This window comes from Meriones unguiculatus, chromosome 4 (assembly GCF_030254825.1).
Source record: "Meriones unguiculatus strain TT.TT164.6M chromosome 4, Bangor_MerUng_6.1, whole genome shotgun sequence".
Classification (NCBI taxonomy): Eukaryota; Metazoa; Chordata; class Mammalia; order Rodentia; family Muridae; genus Meriones; species Meriones unguiculatus.
The window spans coordinates 68,709,219-68,728,349 of NC_083352.1; the positions used below are offsets into that span (position 1 = coordinate 68,709,219).

Below are 19,131 nucleotides of genomic sequence, written 5' to 3' on the forward strand. Positions count from 1 at the left end.
TCCAAACCTACCAGAACATGATACAATGGCTGGAAGACTAGAAAATTTCAAAATAAAAAGTGTTATTTGACTTTGTATCATCCACCCAAAGAGCATCAGACCCGTATTTTTGCATCAATGTTCATAAGGGAGATTGGCCGGAAATTCTCTTTCTTTGTTGAGTCTTTGTGAGGTTTAGGTACCAAGGTGACTGTGGCTTCATAGAATGAATTTGGTAATATTCCTTCTGTTTCTATTTTGTGGAATAGTTTGAAGAGAATTGGTGTTAGCTATTCTTTGAAGGTCTGGTAGAATTCTGCGCTGAAGCCATCTGGTCCTGGGCTTTTTTTGGATGGGAGACTTTTGATGACCGCTTCTATTTCTTTGGGGGATATAGGTCTATTTAGTTGATTTACCTGGTCCTGGTTCAGCTTTGTACAAACGTGCAAAGAACCCTTTACCCATGTGCAGGACCCTGTGTTCATGAAAGGCAGAAGGTCTTAAATGCACAAGGCCTGGGAAAGTCCATCCTTGTGGAAGCAGATATAATGGACTGTGTATAGAGACCAACATAAGACTGAGACTGCCTAGGTTGTGGGGTCTCTTGGTAAATTTGAGGTTAATGCTAAGTGCAATGAGAGCCTGTGAGACAATGGTCACAGTGAGGACAAGTTTTCACTGAATACATTTTAGTCAAAGATGTGTGGACACACAAAGGAGGAGAAAATGTGGAGATTGTTATCATTTCTGTGTGGAGATAGAAAAGCTTCTGCTTCAGACACTGACTGACAGGCTGAACTCTAAAAGGGGGTTGTATTGCAGGCTGACACACTAAGGAGGAGTCTACACATGAACTTTTATGAATTTCTCATACTTATATGAAATATGCAAAATGATATTAATGGTAATGACTAGAAATGCAAACATGTTCAAGAAACTATGTGGGTGATGGTCTTAGAACCAATAATAATAAAAAGGAAACTTTACCATCAAAAAAAAAGTGTTATTTGGGTCCAATAGAGCAGGCTGGGCTACTTTGGAGGCTACCTAACAGACAAGCTACCTCTTGCTTGTGGGACCTTTAGAAGCTCCAGCGGCAGCTGCACCCAGCTACTAAGGTCACCTTAGCTGCAGCTGGCTCTTCCAGATGCACACAAAGCTGTTATACGATGAGGTTACCATTGTAAATGGAACACCATAAGCCTGGCATCTTCCAAAAAAAGTCCCCTCTTAGCTGGGTGGTGGTGCCAGCACACTCCTTTAATACCAGTACTCAGAAGGCAGAGGCAGTCAGATCTCTCTGAGTTCAAGGCCAGCCTGGTCTACAGAGCGAGTTCAAGAACAGCCAGTACTATACAGAGAAACCTTGTCTCAAAAAACAAAACAAAAGTTCACTCTTGTTGAAAGGCTGATGCCTAGAAAGTAGATGGGGCAGCTGGAAGTCCTGGAGCCCTTGAAGGACCCCTGAAAGCAGATAACCAGTTAGCTGACAACGGTGGCAACAAACAGTTTTACCCAACAGTGGAACTAAAAATAGCCTGTAACTTCACCACAGCATACTTGCCTGATTGTGCGGTGCAGAGCAAATGCCAGAATACAGGCTGCTGCTGTACTTCTTCAGAGGAAGGTCTGATGACATGAAGAAGGGTTCAGAGATGTGACAGTGAAGACCACAGGGAAGCAGCCACTTAGGGCATGGTTTTTGGGCTAACCCTCATATACTCTCTCAGTAGCTATTTATTTATTTCTCTTCAGAGGGCAATCAGGAGTTGGCTTTGACATCTTTGGTAACTATGTTTCCTGGATACTTTTGCTTCTATTCTGATAACAGGTTTTGTTCATATCTTTTGTAACCCCTCACTATGTCACACATTGCTGAGGGCAAGAATCAGATCTGCTCATTTTTATGTCTAAAACCTAACAAGTGCTGGCAACATAAAAAAATCTCAATTTTATTGACAAATAGATGAATAAATGGGCAGATGAAAAATCCAACCTCACAGGGAGGGTCCTGAAAAGCATCTTTGGGAACTAATGATTGGTCTGAAGCCTCAGGGAGTCTGCCCCACACCCTGTTAGTAAAGTGAAAAGGTGAAGGCAAGAATGCAGGATAGAGGATGTTCAAGGCATTTGAGGTTCCTTTCGAGGGAATAGAAAGTGGTTGATATGACCAGTGTGAGCAAGAGAAAGAGAATAAAGCTGAAGAGATGTTCAGGAGAACTCCATAAGTTCTGTTAAAGAGTTTGAGATTCATTGTATAAGGGCTGGGGAGCTGTGGCATAATAACATTTTCAGTGGGAGAAGCACATGATGAAATTTTCTTCTGGAAAGTTTTCTTTGGCAGCAGAGTGACAAGTAACTGACAGCTTGGTGGAAGTGGGTTGAAGTAGACTGCAGGGATCAGGCAGGAACCACTGCCACCAGGGATTCAAGGAAAGGATGGCCTGGCTGAAGAGGTCTTGTCATCACCCTGTACTGTTGTCATGTTTATCACCCATCAGTACATCACACCCTCCTTCAGGACCAGTGTCTGGGAATTCTGAGGAGGCAGGAATGCTGACCACAGCAGAGCTTCCTAGAGAGGACAAAACCACTATTTCTCAGGATGATGATTGGTGGAGCCCCCTCCATCCCTCATAATGAAAAAGAGAGTCTCTCTGTGGTCCAGCAGTCCCTGGGGCATTCCCTTCTCCTAGCAGTCAAAATGCCCACCAGTGTATTTGCACCTCTTCAGTAAGGGAATGAAACAAACAAACAAACAAACAAACAAAAAAGCTAAGGAGGAGAAGCCAGAAAGTGACAGAGGAAGAAAATACTCGGGAAGGAGCCCTTATCTCATTTACAAGCAAGGAAGAATAAACGCCACAGAAAATAGGGCAGAATCCGGTGATGGTGTGGTCCTCCGCCAGAAGTCTGAGTTTACAAAAGAAGTTTCTAGTGGATGGGAAAGTGTCCCTGGATGTTCGCCTAGCTTCTTTATGAAGGTGGATGGGCTCCCCTCCACTCTCCAGGGCTGAGCAGGTGGTGGTGAGAAAGTTCAAACCTCCTGCCCTGAGGTAGCAGTTCATAACTGTGGCTATGGAATTAACTGAAGATTTAAAAAAAATACTGATGCCTGAATCCTAAACACAAAAGATCCTAATTTAATTGCCTTTCCTTTTGGTATGGTTTTGGAATGGGTGTTCATTGAGCCCTTTGGGTGACGGGTTGCGAACAACTGCTCTAAACCAGAAGCCAGAAAACTCATTTTATAAATGGACAAAAGGTCATAATTTCAAGTTTTGTGGGCTCTGAGATCCCTATTACACCTCTGTTCTGTGGTTGGAGTGTGAATGGGGTCATACACAAATGTAAGTGAGTGAGTATACTTATGTTCCAATAAGACTTTATTTATAAAAACTGTGGTCCTGAGCCTCATTTTGTTGTCTACTGCACACCCCAATTCATCCACTGAATGATCTGATTTTTTTAAGGTGTAGAGAAAAAAAAAAGTAGAAAAATACTGTAGTTTTTAAAAAAGGCACTTGGAATAATGTTCTATTTTAATTTTAGTACAATGAGATCTGTTTCTGAATTCCATTTCCTAAAGTGCTTCTAAGGAAGTCAAATTGTGATGACTGACAAAAATTCACCTTACCAGTAATCCATCCTATAATAGCTGCCTACTCATAATGACATAGTGGGGCTGGCTTCACAGTCAAAATATGCCAGACAAAGGGTCAGAGCAAAAACTGACTTCAATAAAGCTCACAGGTTAAGTCTGGGGCACGAAAGAAAAAGTAGACTACTCACCCTCATTAAACGTCTGTGCCGTTTGATTTTTAATTAATTAATTTTTTATTCACTTTACATCCTAGTTGTAGCCCCATCCCTCCTCCCCTCCCAATCCCACCCTCCTTTCTCCTCCTCTCCACCCTCGCCTATTCCTCAGAAAAGGGGAGCCGCCTTTCCCATCCAGCCCAGCTCATCAAGTTGCATCAGGACTGAGAATGAAGCCCTGTGGCCTATCGAGGCAGTCCTGCCAGAGGAAAGAGATCAAAAAGCTGGCAAGTGAGTCCATGTCTAATGCAGTCTCCAATTCCCTTACTAGGGAGCCCACATGAGACATAAGCTGCCCATCTACTATATCTTTGTAGGGGGCCTAGGTCCAGTTCGAGCATGGTCCTTGGTTGATGCTTCAGTCTCAGCAAGCCCATCTGGACCCTGGTTAGTTGGCTCTGTTGGTCTTGTTATGGAGCTGATGTCACCTCCAGGTCATTTTTGCTGTTTGATTTTTTTTTAGGAGAGACCAAGTATGACTTTGTGTACATGCACGTGGAGGCTGGCGGTGAAGGTCTTCCTCTATTCTGTCACTATTCTATCACCCTTATTTTTTGAGACAGGGTCACTCACTGAATCTGGAGCTTGCAGTTAACTGCCAGGCTGGTGAGTCCATGAGATCTGCCTGTTTCTGTGTGCTGCCACATCTGGTGTTTTTCTTTTTGTATCATTTATTTACAGCACCCCCCTCCCATGTGTGTGTGTGTGCGTGTGTGTGTGTGTGTGTGTGTGTGTGTGTGTGTGTGAGATCTGTGGTGTATGGTGTATGTGGTTCATGTGGTGTGTACTGTGTGTGGTTATGGTGTGTGTGGTGTATGTATGTGGTGTGTTATGATGTATGTGGTGCACATGGTGTGTGCCACAGTATGCAGAGGTCAGAGGGTTAAGTTCTCTCCTTCTACTATGTGGGTTCTGGAGATTGAACTCAAATTGTCGAGCTTGCAAGAACCTTTACCACTGAGCCATCTTGCAGGCCCCCAAACTTGACTTTTTGTGGCAGTCCTAGAGATCCAAACTCAAGCCTCCATGCTCACACAGAAGGCACTTCACTCCCTGAGCATTGACCTAGGCCAAGTGTGACTAATTGCGCTCTGAAGAAAAAAAAAATCCATTAAGATAGAAAGATGAAAGAATTGTCAGTGATGAATGCATAAAACAGATTAGACTTGTAAAATCAACACTTACTCTTAGTCGTTGAGTGGGACAGAAAAAGTAAGAACTCAAAATGAGAAAAAGGGCTTCACTGGTCTGGGATGTGGCTAGCAGACTGGCAGCTCATGTGCTCTCTGGTTTCCTTGGCTGGAACTCAGCAGAGGCCCCTTCCTTCCTTCCTTCCTTCCTTCCTTCCTTCCTTCCTTCCTTCCTTCCTTCCTTCCTTCCTTCCTTCCTTTCCTTTCTTTTTTCCCTCCTTCTTGTATCCCCCCACACCCTTAGGTTCTTTGATACAGGTTTTCTTTCTGTAGCCCTGACTGTCCTAGAACTCACTCTGTAAAGGCTGGCCTTTACCTCCCAAAGGCTGGGATTAGAGGCATGTGCCACCATCACCCACCTTGTTTCTGATTCAACATAGGGAGTCCACTTCTATGCATGTCATTTTAGACAGGGAAATCTTCAAAAAAGCAAAGATACCTCAGAGAAACGAGTATCAGTGAAGTCATTAGTTCCTTTCTGATAATATCCATCTCTATGGAAAACCAGTCAAATGGCAATTGACTACAAGACATTTGCTCCTTACTCAAGCTAGATGAGCTACAGAATGTGCCATCCTCACCTTTATCCTGTCGATGTTGGCTTCCATCTTCAGCTGTTCTACCAGCTTCCTGGCTTGTGCTATGCTGGCAGTGTTGTTGCTGGCCATTGGAGAGCTGGATGGGGTCTTCAGACACTCTAGAAAACACAGAGGGAGACTGCATCAGAGTTCACAAGCTGCCAGGCACGCAGTTCTTCACACCAGCAGACCTCCATACAGTGTATAACCAGGCCCAGTTCCCCAGCCACGCATATCCCACATAGGATCATGTATCACTAGTAGGATTTGATTTCCCACATGTGTCCTGCCCCAAAGAGGGTGTAGGGGTTGGCTTTCTAATGCCACTTAATTGCCCATTGTGAAGAGCCGTCCCTAAATGCTCTAGTTTGAACTGTGTCTGAGTTCATGGCTCTTTGCGCACAGTCTTTTTTTTCTCACAGTCCTTCCGGAACAAATCCACAGTGCCAAGAAGAATGCAGACCACATTGAAAATGTTAAAATAGTGCCCTCATGCTCTGGAAGTTCTCTGCCAGGGTAGATTATGAGCTGGTGTCTGCAAGGTTCCCACAGTTCGTCCTGTGCCATGCCTCCCACACTCTTTCAAAACTATCCTAATTTTATTTCTCTTCTAATTCTTTCTTGGCCCATCATATCATCTTACTCTATTCTTACTGTCTTTTGAAAAATTAAAAAACAAACAGCAACATTCTTTTTCATGTTTGGTATCCTCCCCCAAATCCTGATTGGGTCTTGCTTCTCATCAAGGTTCCATGCTATTATTTACAGCTGCCTCTGGAGGTTACTGACATTTGACAGGGTAGCAATATCCAAGAGCTTTAATTTAACTAGAGTGCCAGGCCCAGGAAATGAACATGACACATGGCCTGGGTCAACAGTGGTCCAGTCTTGTTCAGGATCCATTATATTAAAAGCCAAAGTTCTGGCTCACTTTGGGGAACTTTTTTATGTACGGATGGAGAAGGACCAGGTTTGTCTCAAAAAAGAACAAGGACACATAGAAAACCCAAGGGATGAAGAATAACACATAATAAGTCATAGACAAGTTTACCCATCGCTAAAATGAAAAAAAAAAAAAGCAAGAGATCTCTTTAGTATTAAGAACACAGTCTATAAATTATTTCTTTGGCATTTTTTTCATGCATAATTACTCAAGATAAAAGAGGACATTTTGTATAATTCTCTGCCGAGTTCTTTCTGAGACAGTTTATAATGAATGCTGCTAACAGGCGGCTCAACATTTGCAGTGTAAATGGGAAGGCAATTAACTGTTCCCTCAACTTTGTTTCAAAAGGTTTGAAGACAACATAGTGAGGGGGAAATAAAGCAATGTCTGAAGCAACAAGGAGCTCTAAACTGTACCTTCAGCACTCAAAGATAAAGAGAGGGAGAAATTCATGTAAAAAAAAATAAGACTGGGACTTGAGCAACGGCTCCATGAGTAAACAAACTTGCTGCCAACCTGACCACATAGGTTCAATCCCCCGAAGGCCCATGCGGAGGAAGAAGAGAACTGATTTCTGCCAGGTGTCCTCAGACCTCCACACGTGTGCCCTGGCACACACACACACAGATGATGCACATACATGAAATAAATGTAAAAGACCATAAGTTCATAAACATGGTTAAGAACCTAGTCATTGCACAGGGATAACATACACCAAAAATCTAATAAACATTTGACAGCTTAGCAAAATGTTATAAAGCCGAGATGGAGTATTGACTTTCCAGTCAGCCTGACATTTCCAAGTTCCTGGACACTGTTCTATGAAGCTAATGTTTTTGCCAAACTATAATTCATTCATCAGGTGAGAATGCAGATAAACATAGAATTACTGAATCTGGGCCTGAAAGAGATTTGAAAGTCTAGGCAGCTACTCTTCTGCCTTGAATAGAAACCAAATCATAGAGTAACCTGAAACACAGACCATAATTTGCCTCTCAATACCCTTTCCTCCTTTTTTCACTAGTAATGGCACCTTTTCTTTTCATTTCTTTTTCTTGTGTATGTGTGTTACCTGTTTGTGTATGTTCATGTGTTGTGTGTGTATGGGTGCACATGTGTGCATGTGTGTATGCACAATGCTCTCATGTGTGTTGTGTGTGTGCGTGTGTGTGAGTGTATAGGCCAGAAGTCAGTGTCAACTGCTCTTTACCTTATTTTTTGAGTCAGAATCTCTCAATGAATACAGAGCTCACTGATTATTCTAGGCTGGATGTCCCCTGAGCCTTCCCAGGCAGGGAATTACAGGTCAGTGCTCTTGTACCCAGTGCTCCAGATGGGCTCTGGGAGATCGGACTCAGGACTCCATGCTCACATGGCAAGCGCTTTACCAACTTACCATTTCCTACACCCACATTCTTCCTGTTTCACAGATGACAGGGACCCCAGACCTTAGCGAGACACTGTCTGTTAAATGATCTATTTTTTAGCCTCCTTTGCAGCTAGATATGATTATCTAAGTTTTGGCCAATGAAACACAAGCAGTGATGTCCTTGATGGAAGGGGTTAGCCCTCAATGTTATTTCTCTCCTGCTTCTGGCCATCTTGAATATTCCAGGATGAGTAGAAAGAATCCACTTTTTTTTTTCTTTTTAAGTTTTAGGGTTGTACCCTTTCCTTTTAAAAATAGATTCATTTTTAAAAAGTGTCTGTTTGTGTGTTTATTTGCACATGTATGTATGTACATGTGGAGATTAGAAATATGTGATAGATGCCCTAGAACTAAAGTCACAGGCAGTTGTGCATCTCCTGACTTGGGTGCTGGGAACTGAACTCAGGTCCTCTGGAAGAACAGAAAGTGCTCTAAACTTCTGGAGCATCTCTCCAGGCCAGTGTGAAGATACCATTCTAGCTGTGAACTGGCCACCCTTTATATGAGAGAGATGCAAGGGGTTTCTTAATTACATCCCTGTTATTAAGAGTTTCCCCGGGGCTGGAGAGATGGCTCAGAGATTAGGAACACTGACTGCTCTTCCAAAGATCCTGCGTTCAATTCCCAGAAACCACATGATGTCTCACAACCATCTATAAAGAGATTGGGTACCCTCTTCTGGTGTTGATGCAGGCAGAGTACTGTACATATAATAAATAAACAAATCTTTTTTTTTTTTTTTTTAAAGAGTTTCCTTGTTGCTGAATAGCAAACCAGCAGCCGATTAAGTGCTCTGGTCTTGTTTTTTGGATCCTTCTGAAGTCTGTACCCTGATGTCTTCCTGCACTGGAGGGGACAGATTTAGAATGTGCAGTTTTGTTGCTGCAGTAGTATATCACGCAAAATGCAGCAACCAAAACAGCAGAAAATTATCTTGCAGTTCTGGAAATTAGAAGTATGGAATGGGTCATACTAAGCTAAAGCCCAAGTATAAAGAGAATAGGCAGCGTTCCTTCTGGAGGAGAAGGGTCTAAGTAAGAACCCACTTCTGTCTTTTCATGGCTTCCAAGGCATTCTTCATAGCTGCAGAATGTAAGCTGGGTTTTACTCAGATCACTGCCTTGACTTTCTGAAAAGCCATCTCTTCCTTTGACTCTAATTTCTATTCTGCCTACCTCTACAAGGACCCTTGTGACTCCATTGTGATGTCCCAGATCACCCCAGACATTCTTTTTCTCTTTAGGTCAGGAGCCTTAATTCCATCTGCAACCTGAAGTCCCCTTTGCTGTGTATTCACAAGTTCTAGGAATTGGAACCTGACCAACTTTGAGGAAGGTGAGAGCAACCAACTACTTTCTGAATGAATTTAAGGCTCACTCCATGATATAGAGCCCATAACTAACATTGCTAAAGTGTCCAAGAACCCGAGAATAGATAGGTCATGACACTAGGGGAAAACCTAAGACTGCTATTCTGCTAAAGGAACATAACAGTAAAATGACTCCCAAGGACATTCTGCTATACCGATAGATGAGTGTTTCATTCACAAATGGACATTGTGAAGAGAGTAAGAGACTTTGGAACACTCAGTCTTAAACAAGGTATTTTCCTCAAAGTCCTCCCCTCAGAGATCCACGTGGAGGAGATAGAAAGGTTGTAAGAGACATGGTGATGGTCACACACAACAGGACTGATGAACACATGAGTTATCAGAGGCTGTGGTGGTGTGACAAGACCTGTGCAGGTTCAATCCAGAGGGAATCTCAGCACCATAGGGAAGATGCAGGCTCCAACCCCTAACCAAGAAGCTATCTCTAATAGACACGCACCAGTGAAGAAAAAAGTCAGCTTTCTCCAATGGAGTCTCACTGAGTATATTAACCATGGCAGGCCCTACCCCAAGCACAAGAATAGTTAGCTAACACAAAACAAACTATATGATACTCTGGTAAACTTGTTTTGTAAACTCATTTGGGCTTTTTTTTCTTCTTGGCCTTGTGTGTGTGTGTGTTTCTTGTTTTGTTGTTGTTTAAAAGAAAAAAGAACATAAATTGGGTAGGTAGTGAGGTGAGAAGGATCTGGGAGGGAAAATATCAAAATACATTGTAAGACATTTATTTCAATGAAGAGGGAAAGGAAGGAAGGACAGAAGAAAGAGAAAGAGAGGAAGAAAGAAAGAAAGAAAGAAAGAAGGGAGGGAGGGAGGGAGGGAGGGAGGGAGGGAGGAAGGAAGGAAGGAAGGAAGGAAGGAAAGAAAGAAGGAATTAGGCCATGATTTTGCAAAGCTCATGTATCTGAAGTATCCTTGCTTATGTTGAGACTTATATAGAATTTGGAGGCCAATAAGGGAAAACTTACACCTCCCAACAGCAAACTCATGATGTCCAAAAAGCAAGTGGCGCTGGAAATAATATAGAAGAAACATCATGTGATATGTCTCTATTTCTAGCTTACTCAGGTTTACCTAAACCTTATAAACCCAAGTACAAAAAAAAAAAAAAAATCCCAAAACAAAACAAAAAACAAACAAGGTGGATGGTCATGGCCCATGGCTCCCAGCACTCAGGAGGCAGAGGCAGGCAGATCTTTGTGTTCAAGCCCAGCCTGGTCCACAGAGTGAGTTCCAGGACTGCCAGGGCAACACAAAGAAACACTGTTTTGAAAATCCAAAAACCAAAAACAGAAAAAAACAAACAAACAAGACAACAAACAAACAAACAAGACTGAAATAATGAGGGAGAAAGAAAAACAGTCTCATGTTTAAGTGTGGTAGGTTTAAAAACATTAGCCTGTCTTGGTTTATGCTCCCCTTCCTTCAGGCTCCCCATCACAGTTCCACAGTTTCTGCCTGTGGTAGTTTGAATAAGAATGGCTCCACTTGGTCATTATGGAGTGGCATCATTTTTACAGGGATAAGAAGGTGTGGCCTTGTTACAGGAAGTGTGTCATTGGGGTGGGCTTTGGGGTTTTAAATACTCAAGCCAGGCCCAGTTTCTCTCTCTTCCTGCTGCCTGCTCATCCAGATATAGAACTCTCAGCTACCTCTCCAGCACCATGTCTGCCTACATGTCACCATGCTTCCTGCTATCATGATAATGGACTAAACCTCTGAAGCCCTAAGCCAATCCCAATTAAATGTTTTTCTTTACAAGAGTTGCCATGCTCATGGTGTCTCTTCACAACAATAAAATAGTGACTAAAACACTGCTCTGTGATCTTGACTTTGGATACTTCTTGAGAATGGAATCACATACTTCTCTTTTTTGCCACAGGCTTATTTAACATAGCATGATGGCTTCAAGGTTCATGAAGGATGTCCAAATATTCCTTGTCTTACAGTTGATTGTATGATGTTATGTGAATATGCCACAGCTTAAAAATCCATTCATATATTGAGGGACATTTTGGTTACTTCCATATTTTAGCTGTTTTGAACACTGCTATGAAGCTAGTTGTCAACATACTTTTCCACACCATGCTTTCAATTCCTTTCGGTAAAACTCAAAAGGGAAATTTCAGATTATATATGTGTATGGAAAGATATAAACATATGTGTTTTAGCGCCCAGATGGAATATTACTCAGTGATAAAAAACAAGGCAATCATGAAATTTGCAGGCAAATGGTGGGAACTGGAAAAGATCATCCTAAGTGAGGTATCCCAGAAGCAGAAAGACACACAGGGTATATGCTCACTCATAAGTGGATACTAGATAAACATACTAAAATCTGTACACCTAAGAAAGCTAATCAGGAAGGAGGACTCTGGCTAAGATGCTCAATCCCCATTTAGAAAAGCAAAGAGAATGGACATCAGAGGAGGGAGAAAACAGGGAACAAGACAGGAGTCTACCACAGAGGGCCTCTGAAAGGCTCTACCCTACCGGGTATCGAGGCAGATGTTGAGACTCATAGCCAAACTTTGGGCAGAGTACAGGGAATCTTATGAAAGAAGTGGGAGATAGTAAGACTTGGAGAGGACAGGAGCTCCATAAGGACAGTGACAGATCCTAAAAGTCTGAGCACAGGGGTCTTTTCTGAAACTGATACTCCAGCCAAGGACCACTCATGGAGATGGCCTGGAACCCCCGCACAGAGGTAGCGTATGGCAGTTCAGTGTCCAAGTGGCATCCATAGTAATGGGGACAGGGACTGTCTCTGACATGAACTAATTGGCCTGCTCTTTGATCACCTCCCCCCGAGGGGGGAGCAGCCTTACCAGGCCACAGAAGAAGACAATGCAGCCACTTCTGATGAGACCTGATAGACTAGGATTAGAGGGAAGGAGAGGAGGACCTCCCTCTTCAGTAGACTGGGAGAAGGACACAGGTGGGAAAGAGGGAGGGTGGGATTGGGAGGGGATTAGGGAGGGAGCTACAGGGGGAATACAAAGTGAATAAACTATAATAAAAAATTAAATAAACTGTAATAAAAAATTAAAATAAAAAGATATAAACATATAAACAGAAGTAAAAATATATAAAGACAGAATAAAGGATATGCAAATATATAACATAACAAGAATGCATAAATATACAAAATATATACAATATACAAATATATGATATACAGTATATATTTTGTTTTAGTAACTGTCATTCTGGTTTTCAGCATGACTATGCCAGGTTTATTTGGTTTATTTCACCAAACCTGCACAAGAGTTTTAATTTCTATGTATTCTAGCCAGACTTGTTATTTTCTGTTAATGCTTTTTCAATAATAGTTAGTTATCTTTGTAGTGTTTTGTTGTTTAGATTTGTATTTCTGTGATCAGTGCCATTGGGCATCTTTTCACAGGGAAAGTGATTCTCTTGCCTTCTTTTGGAATCTATTGTCCATATTTAATTTTTTTTAAAAATTATTCTTTTGTGTACTACATTCTATCCACACCACAGATTTTCTATTTCCTCCTTCTCCTCCCAGTTCCTCCTTCCTACCTACACCTCCACCCCTATCCACTCTTTCTCCATTTCTCTTTAGAAACAGGAAGGCCTCCCATGGATATCAACCAATCCTGGTATTTCAAGTATATTGTTCATGTTTTTGTTTTTTAATTTTTTATGGATTCTTTATGAATTTCACATTATGAACCCTGTTCCTACTCTTCTCTTCATCCCTTCATTTCCACCCTTCATCCTTGCAGTCTCCTCCCCAAAGAAAATTAAAAACAAAAATAAATAAGCAAAACAAAAACACCTTGTTGTGAAAGCTGTAGTGGGTCCCACAGTACACCTTTTGTCCACCCATCTTGACTTGCAAATGTTCATTGCAAAAAGTCATTCCAGCACGGTGCTTTCTTCAGTCCACTCTGAGTTAATTTTGTTCATCATGTCATGTGTGACTTCACTATTCTGCCTATAGCCATCTGATTTTTCCCAACCTCATTTGTTGAAAATATTATCTTTTCCCTCACTAATTATAAACTAAAAGTTTGTTTTGTCCTCCCACCTTATATGTGGAAGCTTATTACCAGTCCCCCAATTCATTTTATTTATTCATTCATTTATTTATTCACTTTACATTCTGATCATAGACCCCTCACTCCTCTCCTTCCAGTCCCACCCTCCCTTCCTTTCCCCCTCCCCTCCCCTGTTCCTCAGAAAAAGGGAGTCCCCTCTACCCACCCGCCCCAGATCATCAAGCTGCACCAGGACTGAACGCGCCATCTTCCCCTGTGGCCTGGCAAGGCAACTCCACTGGCGGGGGGGGGGGGGGGGTTTGGGGAGGGAAGTGATCAAAAAACAGGCAACAGAATCCATGTCAGAGACAGCTCCCACTCCCAAGACAAGGGGACCCACATAAAGACTAAGCTGTCCGTTGGCTGTCCATGTGTAGGATCCTAGGTCTAGTCTATGCATGGTCGTTGGTTGGTGCTTCAGTCTCCACAAGCCCCTCTGGGCCCTGGCTAATTATCTCTGTTGGTCTTTCTTGTAGAGCTCCTGTCACCTCCAGGTCCTTCTATCCTTCCCCCTGCTTTGTCCACAAGACTCCCTACTCTTTGCCAGAAATTGAGCAAATGTCCAACCAGCCTGGACCAACCTGAGACCCTCCGCATGGGAGAGAGGCCAACCCCTGACACAATTAAGGATATCCTGCTATGCTCACAGTCAGGAGCCTAGCATAGCTGTCCTCTGAGAGACTCACAGCCTGGCCCCCAATTTAAAGGTGAGGCCTATGGAAGGTAATTACATCTTGCAGGTGGAGGTCCTATAAACATGATTAGGAGATGGAAGAGGCTCTTGCCTCCCTCCACTGAGAAAAATGAGGAAAAGATTGACACCTACAAAGTAGGAAGAGGACTCTTGGCTGTATTTTCATTGCGGCAGACCAAATTGATTATGACACATGATATTGATACCCTTGTCACAGACTGTCTGAATATGTAAGAACTCTCTTTTGTCCTACTGGTCCACAGACAAGTGGTCTCTGCCACTGTTCTGACCACACAGCTTTAGAAGGTCTTGAGGACCTTCTAGAAGGTGTGAGGACTACTTTAATTTGTCGTTTTGGATGACTGTTCAGATATTCAAAGCTTTTTATAATTTTTTTATTTTTTATTTTTATTAATTACAGTTTATTAGCTTTGTATCCCCCCTGTAACTCCCTCTCTCCTCCCCTCCCAAACCCTCCCTCCCTCTTCTCCACAAATGCCCTTCCCCAAGTCCAATGATAGGGGAGGTCTTCCTCTCCTTCCTTCTGATCCTAGTCTATCAGGTCTCATCATAAGTGGCTGTATTGTCTTCTTCTGTGACCTAGTAAGGCTGCTTCCCCTTCAGGAGGAGGTGATCAAAGAGCAGGCCAATCAGTTCATGTCAGAGACAGTCCCCATTCCCATTACGATGGAACCCACTTGGACACTGAACTGCCATGGGCTACATCTGCGAAGGGGTTCTCAGTTTTCACCCTGCATGGTTCCTGGTTAGAGTATCAATCTCAGAAAAGACCCCTGTGCCCAGATTTTTTACTTCTGTTGCTCTCCTTGTGGAGCTCCTGTCCTCTCCAGGTCTTACTATCTCCCCCTTCTTTCATAAGATTCCCTGCCCTCTGCCCAAAGTTTAGTTATAAGTCTCAGTATCTGCTTTGATACCCTGAAGGGTAGAGGAGCATCTTAGCCAGAGTCCTCCTTCTTGATTAGTTTATTTGGGTGAACAGATTTTGGTATGTTTATCCTATATGTCTAATATCCACTTATGAGTGAGTACATACCCTGTGTGTCTTTCTGCTTCTGGGATACCTCATTCAGGATGATCTTTTCCAGTTCCCATTTGCCTGCAAATTTCATGATTTCCTTGTTTTTTATTGCTGAGTAATATTCCATTGTGTAGATGTACCACAGTTTCTATATCCATTCCTCAACTGGGAGATCAAAGGGATACAAATTAGGAAGGAAGAAGCCAAAGTATCACTATTTGCATATGATATGATAGTATACCTGAGTGACCCCAAAAATTCTACCAGGGAACTCCTACAGCTGATAAACACCTTCAGCAAAGTGTCTGGATACAAAATTAACTTAAAAAAAAAAAAAATATATATATATATATATATATATATATATATCAGTAGCCCTGTATACAAAAGACAAAAGGACTGAGAAAGAAATTAGGGAAACAACACCCTTCACAATAGCCACAAAGGACATAAAGTACCTTGGTGTGACCCTAACCAAGCAAGTCAAAGACTTGCATGAAAAAAAATTCAAGTCTCTGAAGAAAGAATTAGAAGAAGATATCAGAAAATGGAAAGGCTTTTTATAAATTTTAAGATAGGTTTTTCTATTTTGGCTAAAAATATGGTTGGAATATTGATAGGTATCATTAATGTAAAATTCTTTGGAGTAGTATTGACATGTCAGTACTGAGTCTTCAGCTCATAGCTTTGGAACAGCCTTTCATTGGTTTGTGCATTCTTAATTTTTTTCAGCAATGTGTGTCAGTTTTCATCATGTTTTACCTCTGGTTAATTACTAAATATTCTTTTTTTTTGATGCTCTTTTAAGTACAACTTAGTTTTCTTAAAGTTTCCCTTCAGATCATTTCTTGTTAGTGTATTATAGAAATGGCGCCTTACTAATTCCCAAACTGAGTAGAACGCAATTGCATACATGGAGAAACATGGCTGAATCACATACTTCACTTTGTGAACACTTTGCTTAAGAGAGAGGTACAGTCCATCAGATGCTTAGATATGTCAACAGGGAATCAGTAATACTTTGCTAATACTCTGGTTTGTTTTACACGTAATTCAAATTGTACAGCATTTATTCTAAGAGAGAAGAAACTAATTCAAAATCAATAATAGCTGAAATGGCTCTGGGGGGAAAAAAAAGGAAGGGCATTCTGCTGAGAACATGCAGATGAAGTTTCAGATTGCACATAGCTCTTTTCTTAAAGACCAGTGGCAAAAAGGGTGGGGGAGAGGCTTTTGTCGTTAAAATACAGGTTGGGATGTATTCAGTGGTACAGCATTTTCCTAATATACCAAGGCCCTGAATTCAATTCAATCCCCAGCATAACAAAACAATCCAACCCAACCAAAACCAAACCCAATAATTCTGTACACCACCTCCCTGCTCTCTCATCAGCCTGGTCTTTGGTGATGCACTGGAGTTCTGCAGAGCCAAGCCTGGCCCTGAGCCCTCAAGATTCCAACAGAGACATTTTGGGCTGTGGTGGTCATTTCTTCCAGTAGTCCATAGGGCAGAAAAAATTTAGTCTGGTTTTAGTTGTTTGGGGGAAAGTCCAGAAGACCTCAGAGCATTTCTGGGAGTCACCTGGGGAGATGGACAAAAGCTGGGCAAATGCTAGAGTGACTTTCTTTGAACCAGCAAGCTGTCCTAGCATCTATATTAGTCAAAAAGCCTGCATCATTTGGCATCTGTCATGTAGCATGGAATGTATTGGCATGTATGTTGTTACATTCTTGAATTTTAATCTCTCTCTCCCCTCCCTCCCTTCTCATCTGAATACTCTACCTTATGGCAATTTCAAGTAGGTTTAATCTTTGTTCCACACCTTCCTCTTGACCCTCTGGCAGTGATACCAGAAGGCATTTGGAAAGTTGTGTGTACTTCTGGCTGAGACAATAAAGGTTGATATAAATGTATGTAATGTGCTGAGGCAGACACTCAGGGTTCTGCAGCTTGCCACATAACAATGAAGTGTGCTGTCCCAAATGGCCCTGGTGCCCTCAGTGGAAGAAGACTTAAAAGACAGGCAGCAAGTCATGCACAACAAAGCTGCTCACATAACATGCACCATGCAGAAAACACCCACCACCTACTCTTAAAGCCTGGTATTTTATGATTCCCACAACTCTCCCAGTGATGAATGAGGGCTAAGAGTTCATGATTCTCATTAGCATCTCGGTATCTATATTTCCTGCTCACTTAGGGAGAATATTGTTTCTGTAGCATCCTGGTAGACTGAGATTATGTTGAGCTGGATTTGCCCATAACAAAACACACACACACACACACACACACACAAAATCCCACAAATAACAAATAACTCTAGAACAGCCACAGGAATTCTATGTGAGGGACTAGTAGAAGTCTGCAGGAATGTTAACATCCCACCTGAATTCCAAACCCAAGAACACACAAGACTCTATTCTTTTCACTGTCTGAGTCCCCACCCCATCCAAGGTCCAGGAGAAATATATTGGGGTGGTGACAATTTCTTTACCCCAAAAAACACATTCAGCATTTCCAATTTCTTCAGGAGGAACTTTTTGGTTAAAGAACCACACATTTTCCTGTCACTTGGCTTTGTAAAAAACAAAACAAAGCAAAAAAACAACAACAACCCTTTATTTCATGATAAATATTTCATGATAAATACATGATAAATATTTCAAGATAAATACATGTCTTGGGAATGCCTTAGAAAATGTAAGTTAATTGTGGAGGATTTTATTCTTGTCATCCTTTAATGGTTTTTTTTTGTCTGTTTTTTAAATCAGTCAGACAAATTTCCCTAGAAACATTTATTTTAATTACAACTATGCATTTCTCTGCACCATGTTTTGATATTTGCAGTAGGTGTGTGTGGGGAGGGGGTGTTGATTTATTTGTTTTGTTTAATCAACTTATAAATCTAGAATACAAATTCAAGGTTATAGTCTCCCAGCTACTTGATAATGTCTTTGCTATTTTCACTTGTCAGCCAGCCATATCGTTGGTGCTTGATGGTTGGTTCATTTTAAATTGGAAGACCAATTAAAATTTTTTTCAGAGATTCAACAGTGATTTATCCGCATATATGTCTGTACTAAATGGTCACACCATAATCATCCAAGCTGAATTTGGGCACTTTTGCCATTCACCCTTTGATCCTTACTCAAATTTATTGTAAAAACACTGATATATATTTTGTATATAATACATACCACAAATGATATTATATATTATTATATATAATTTATATATTTATATTATCAAAATATAAATTTATATCATCAAATTGATTGTATTATATACTGATTCATATGCACTAACATCAGATTATATGCACTTTCAAATTCACCATCAGGACACTAGTGACCTTACACACAGTGGCTGCAGTATAGATCAAATAATCCCACATGAATCCGCTGGGTCTCACAGTTGGGGGTCTCACACTTTGGTCTTGCAACTCTTTCGGCTACCAGTTGGCTACTTGGACTTAGACATAGCAGAATAGCACGTGGATCCCTGCCTCAGCACACACTCACTTTCATTGATTTATTTGAGTTGCTGCTCCTCCCTTAACACCTTCAAGCTCTGGGGTATTTGGATGAGAATCTACCACGCATCTTTGTTCCTTCAGCCCTAGCCATTCAACAACTGGATAGTCACAAAGATATTTCTGGAGTCACAGTATCTTGGTTTCTTTGTCCATGCTCACTTTTGAGCAGCACTGTAAAGGTTTGAGGCAGAGAACGAAAAAGTAGATGAAAACAGATTGGGCAGGGCTCAGACACAGTATATATGTGTCCATACCAACAGCATGAAGGAGCTTGGACACAGAAGGTGTGGAACAATCTTGGGCTTCATGAGTCACTGACTTGTGTGTAAAAGACAGGAAAGACAAGGACTGGGAGGCAGAACAGAAAAGGGCAGGAGGAATGATGGGAAGGCACAGAAAGACCAGCCATCCCTAGGTAGCCTCAGGGAGTTCACAGGTCAGGTAGCTCATTATGTCATGGGCTG

The 19,131-nt window shown here is 41.7% G+C and overlaps 1 protein-coding gene across 3 annotated transcripts in view; it reads right to left on the minus strand.

Annotated features, from left to right (window-relative positions):
• The window catches only part of Gng2 (G protein subunit gamma 2), a 104,471-nt gene that overhangs the window by 13,697 nt on the left and 71,643 nt on the right, over positions 1-19,131 (minus strand). For 2 of the 3 annotated variants that reach the window (XM_060382043.1, XM_060382042.1), the window contains one exon: positions 5,570-5,685. In XM_060382043.1, coding sequence (XP_060238026.1) covers positions 5,570-5,656 — 87 coding nt within the window. In that variant the 5' untranslated portion in view covers positions 5,657-5,685. Of the gene's footprint in view, positions 1-5,569; positions 5,686-15,146; positions 15,295-19,131 lie in introns of those variants that run through there. The other variant, XM_060382041.1, reaches the window with a different exon arrangement.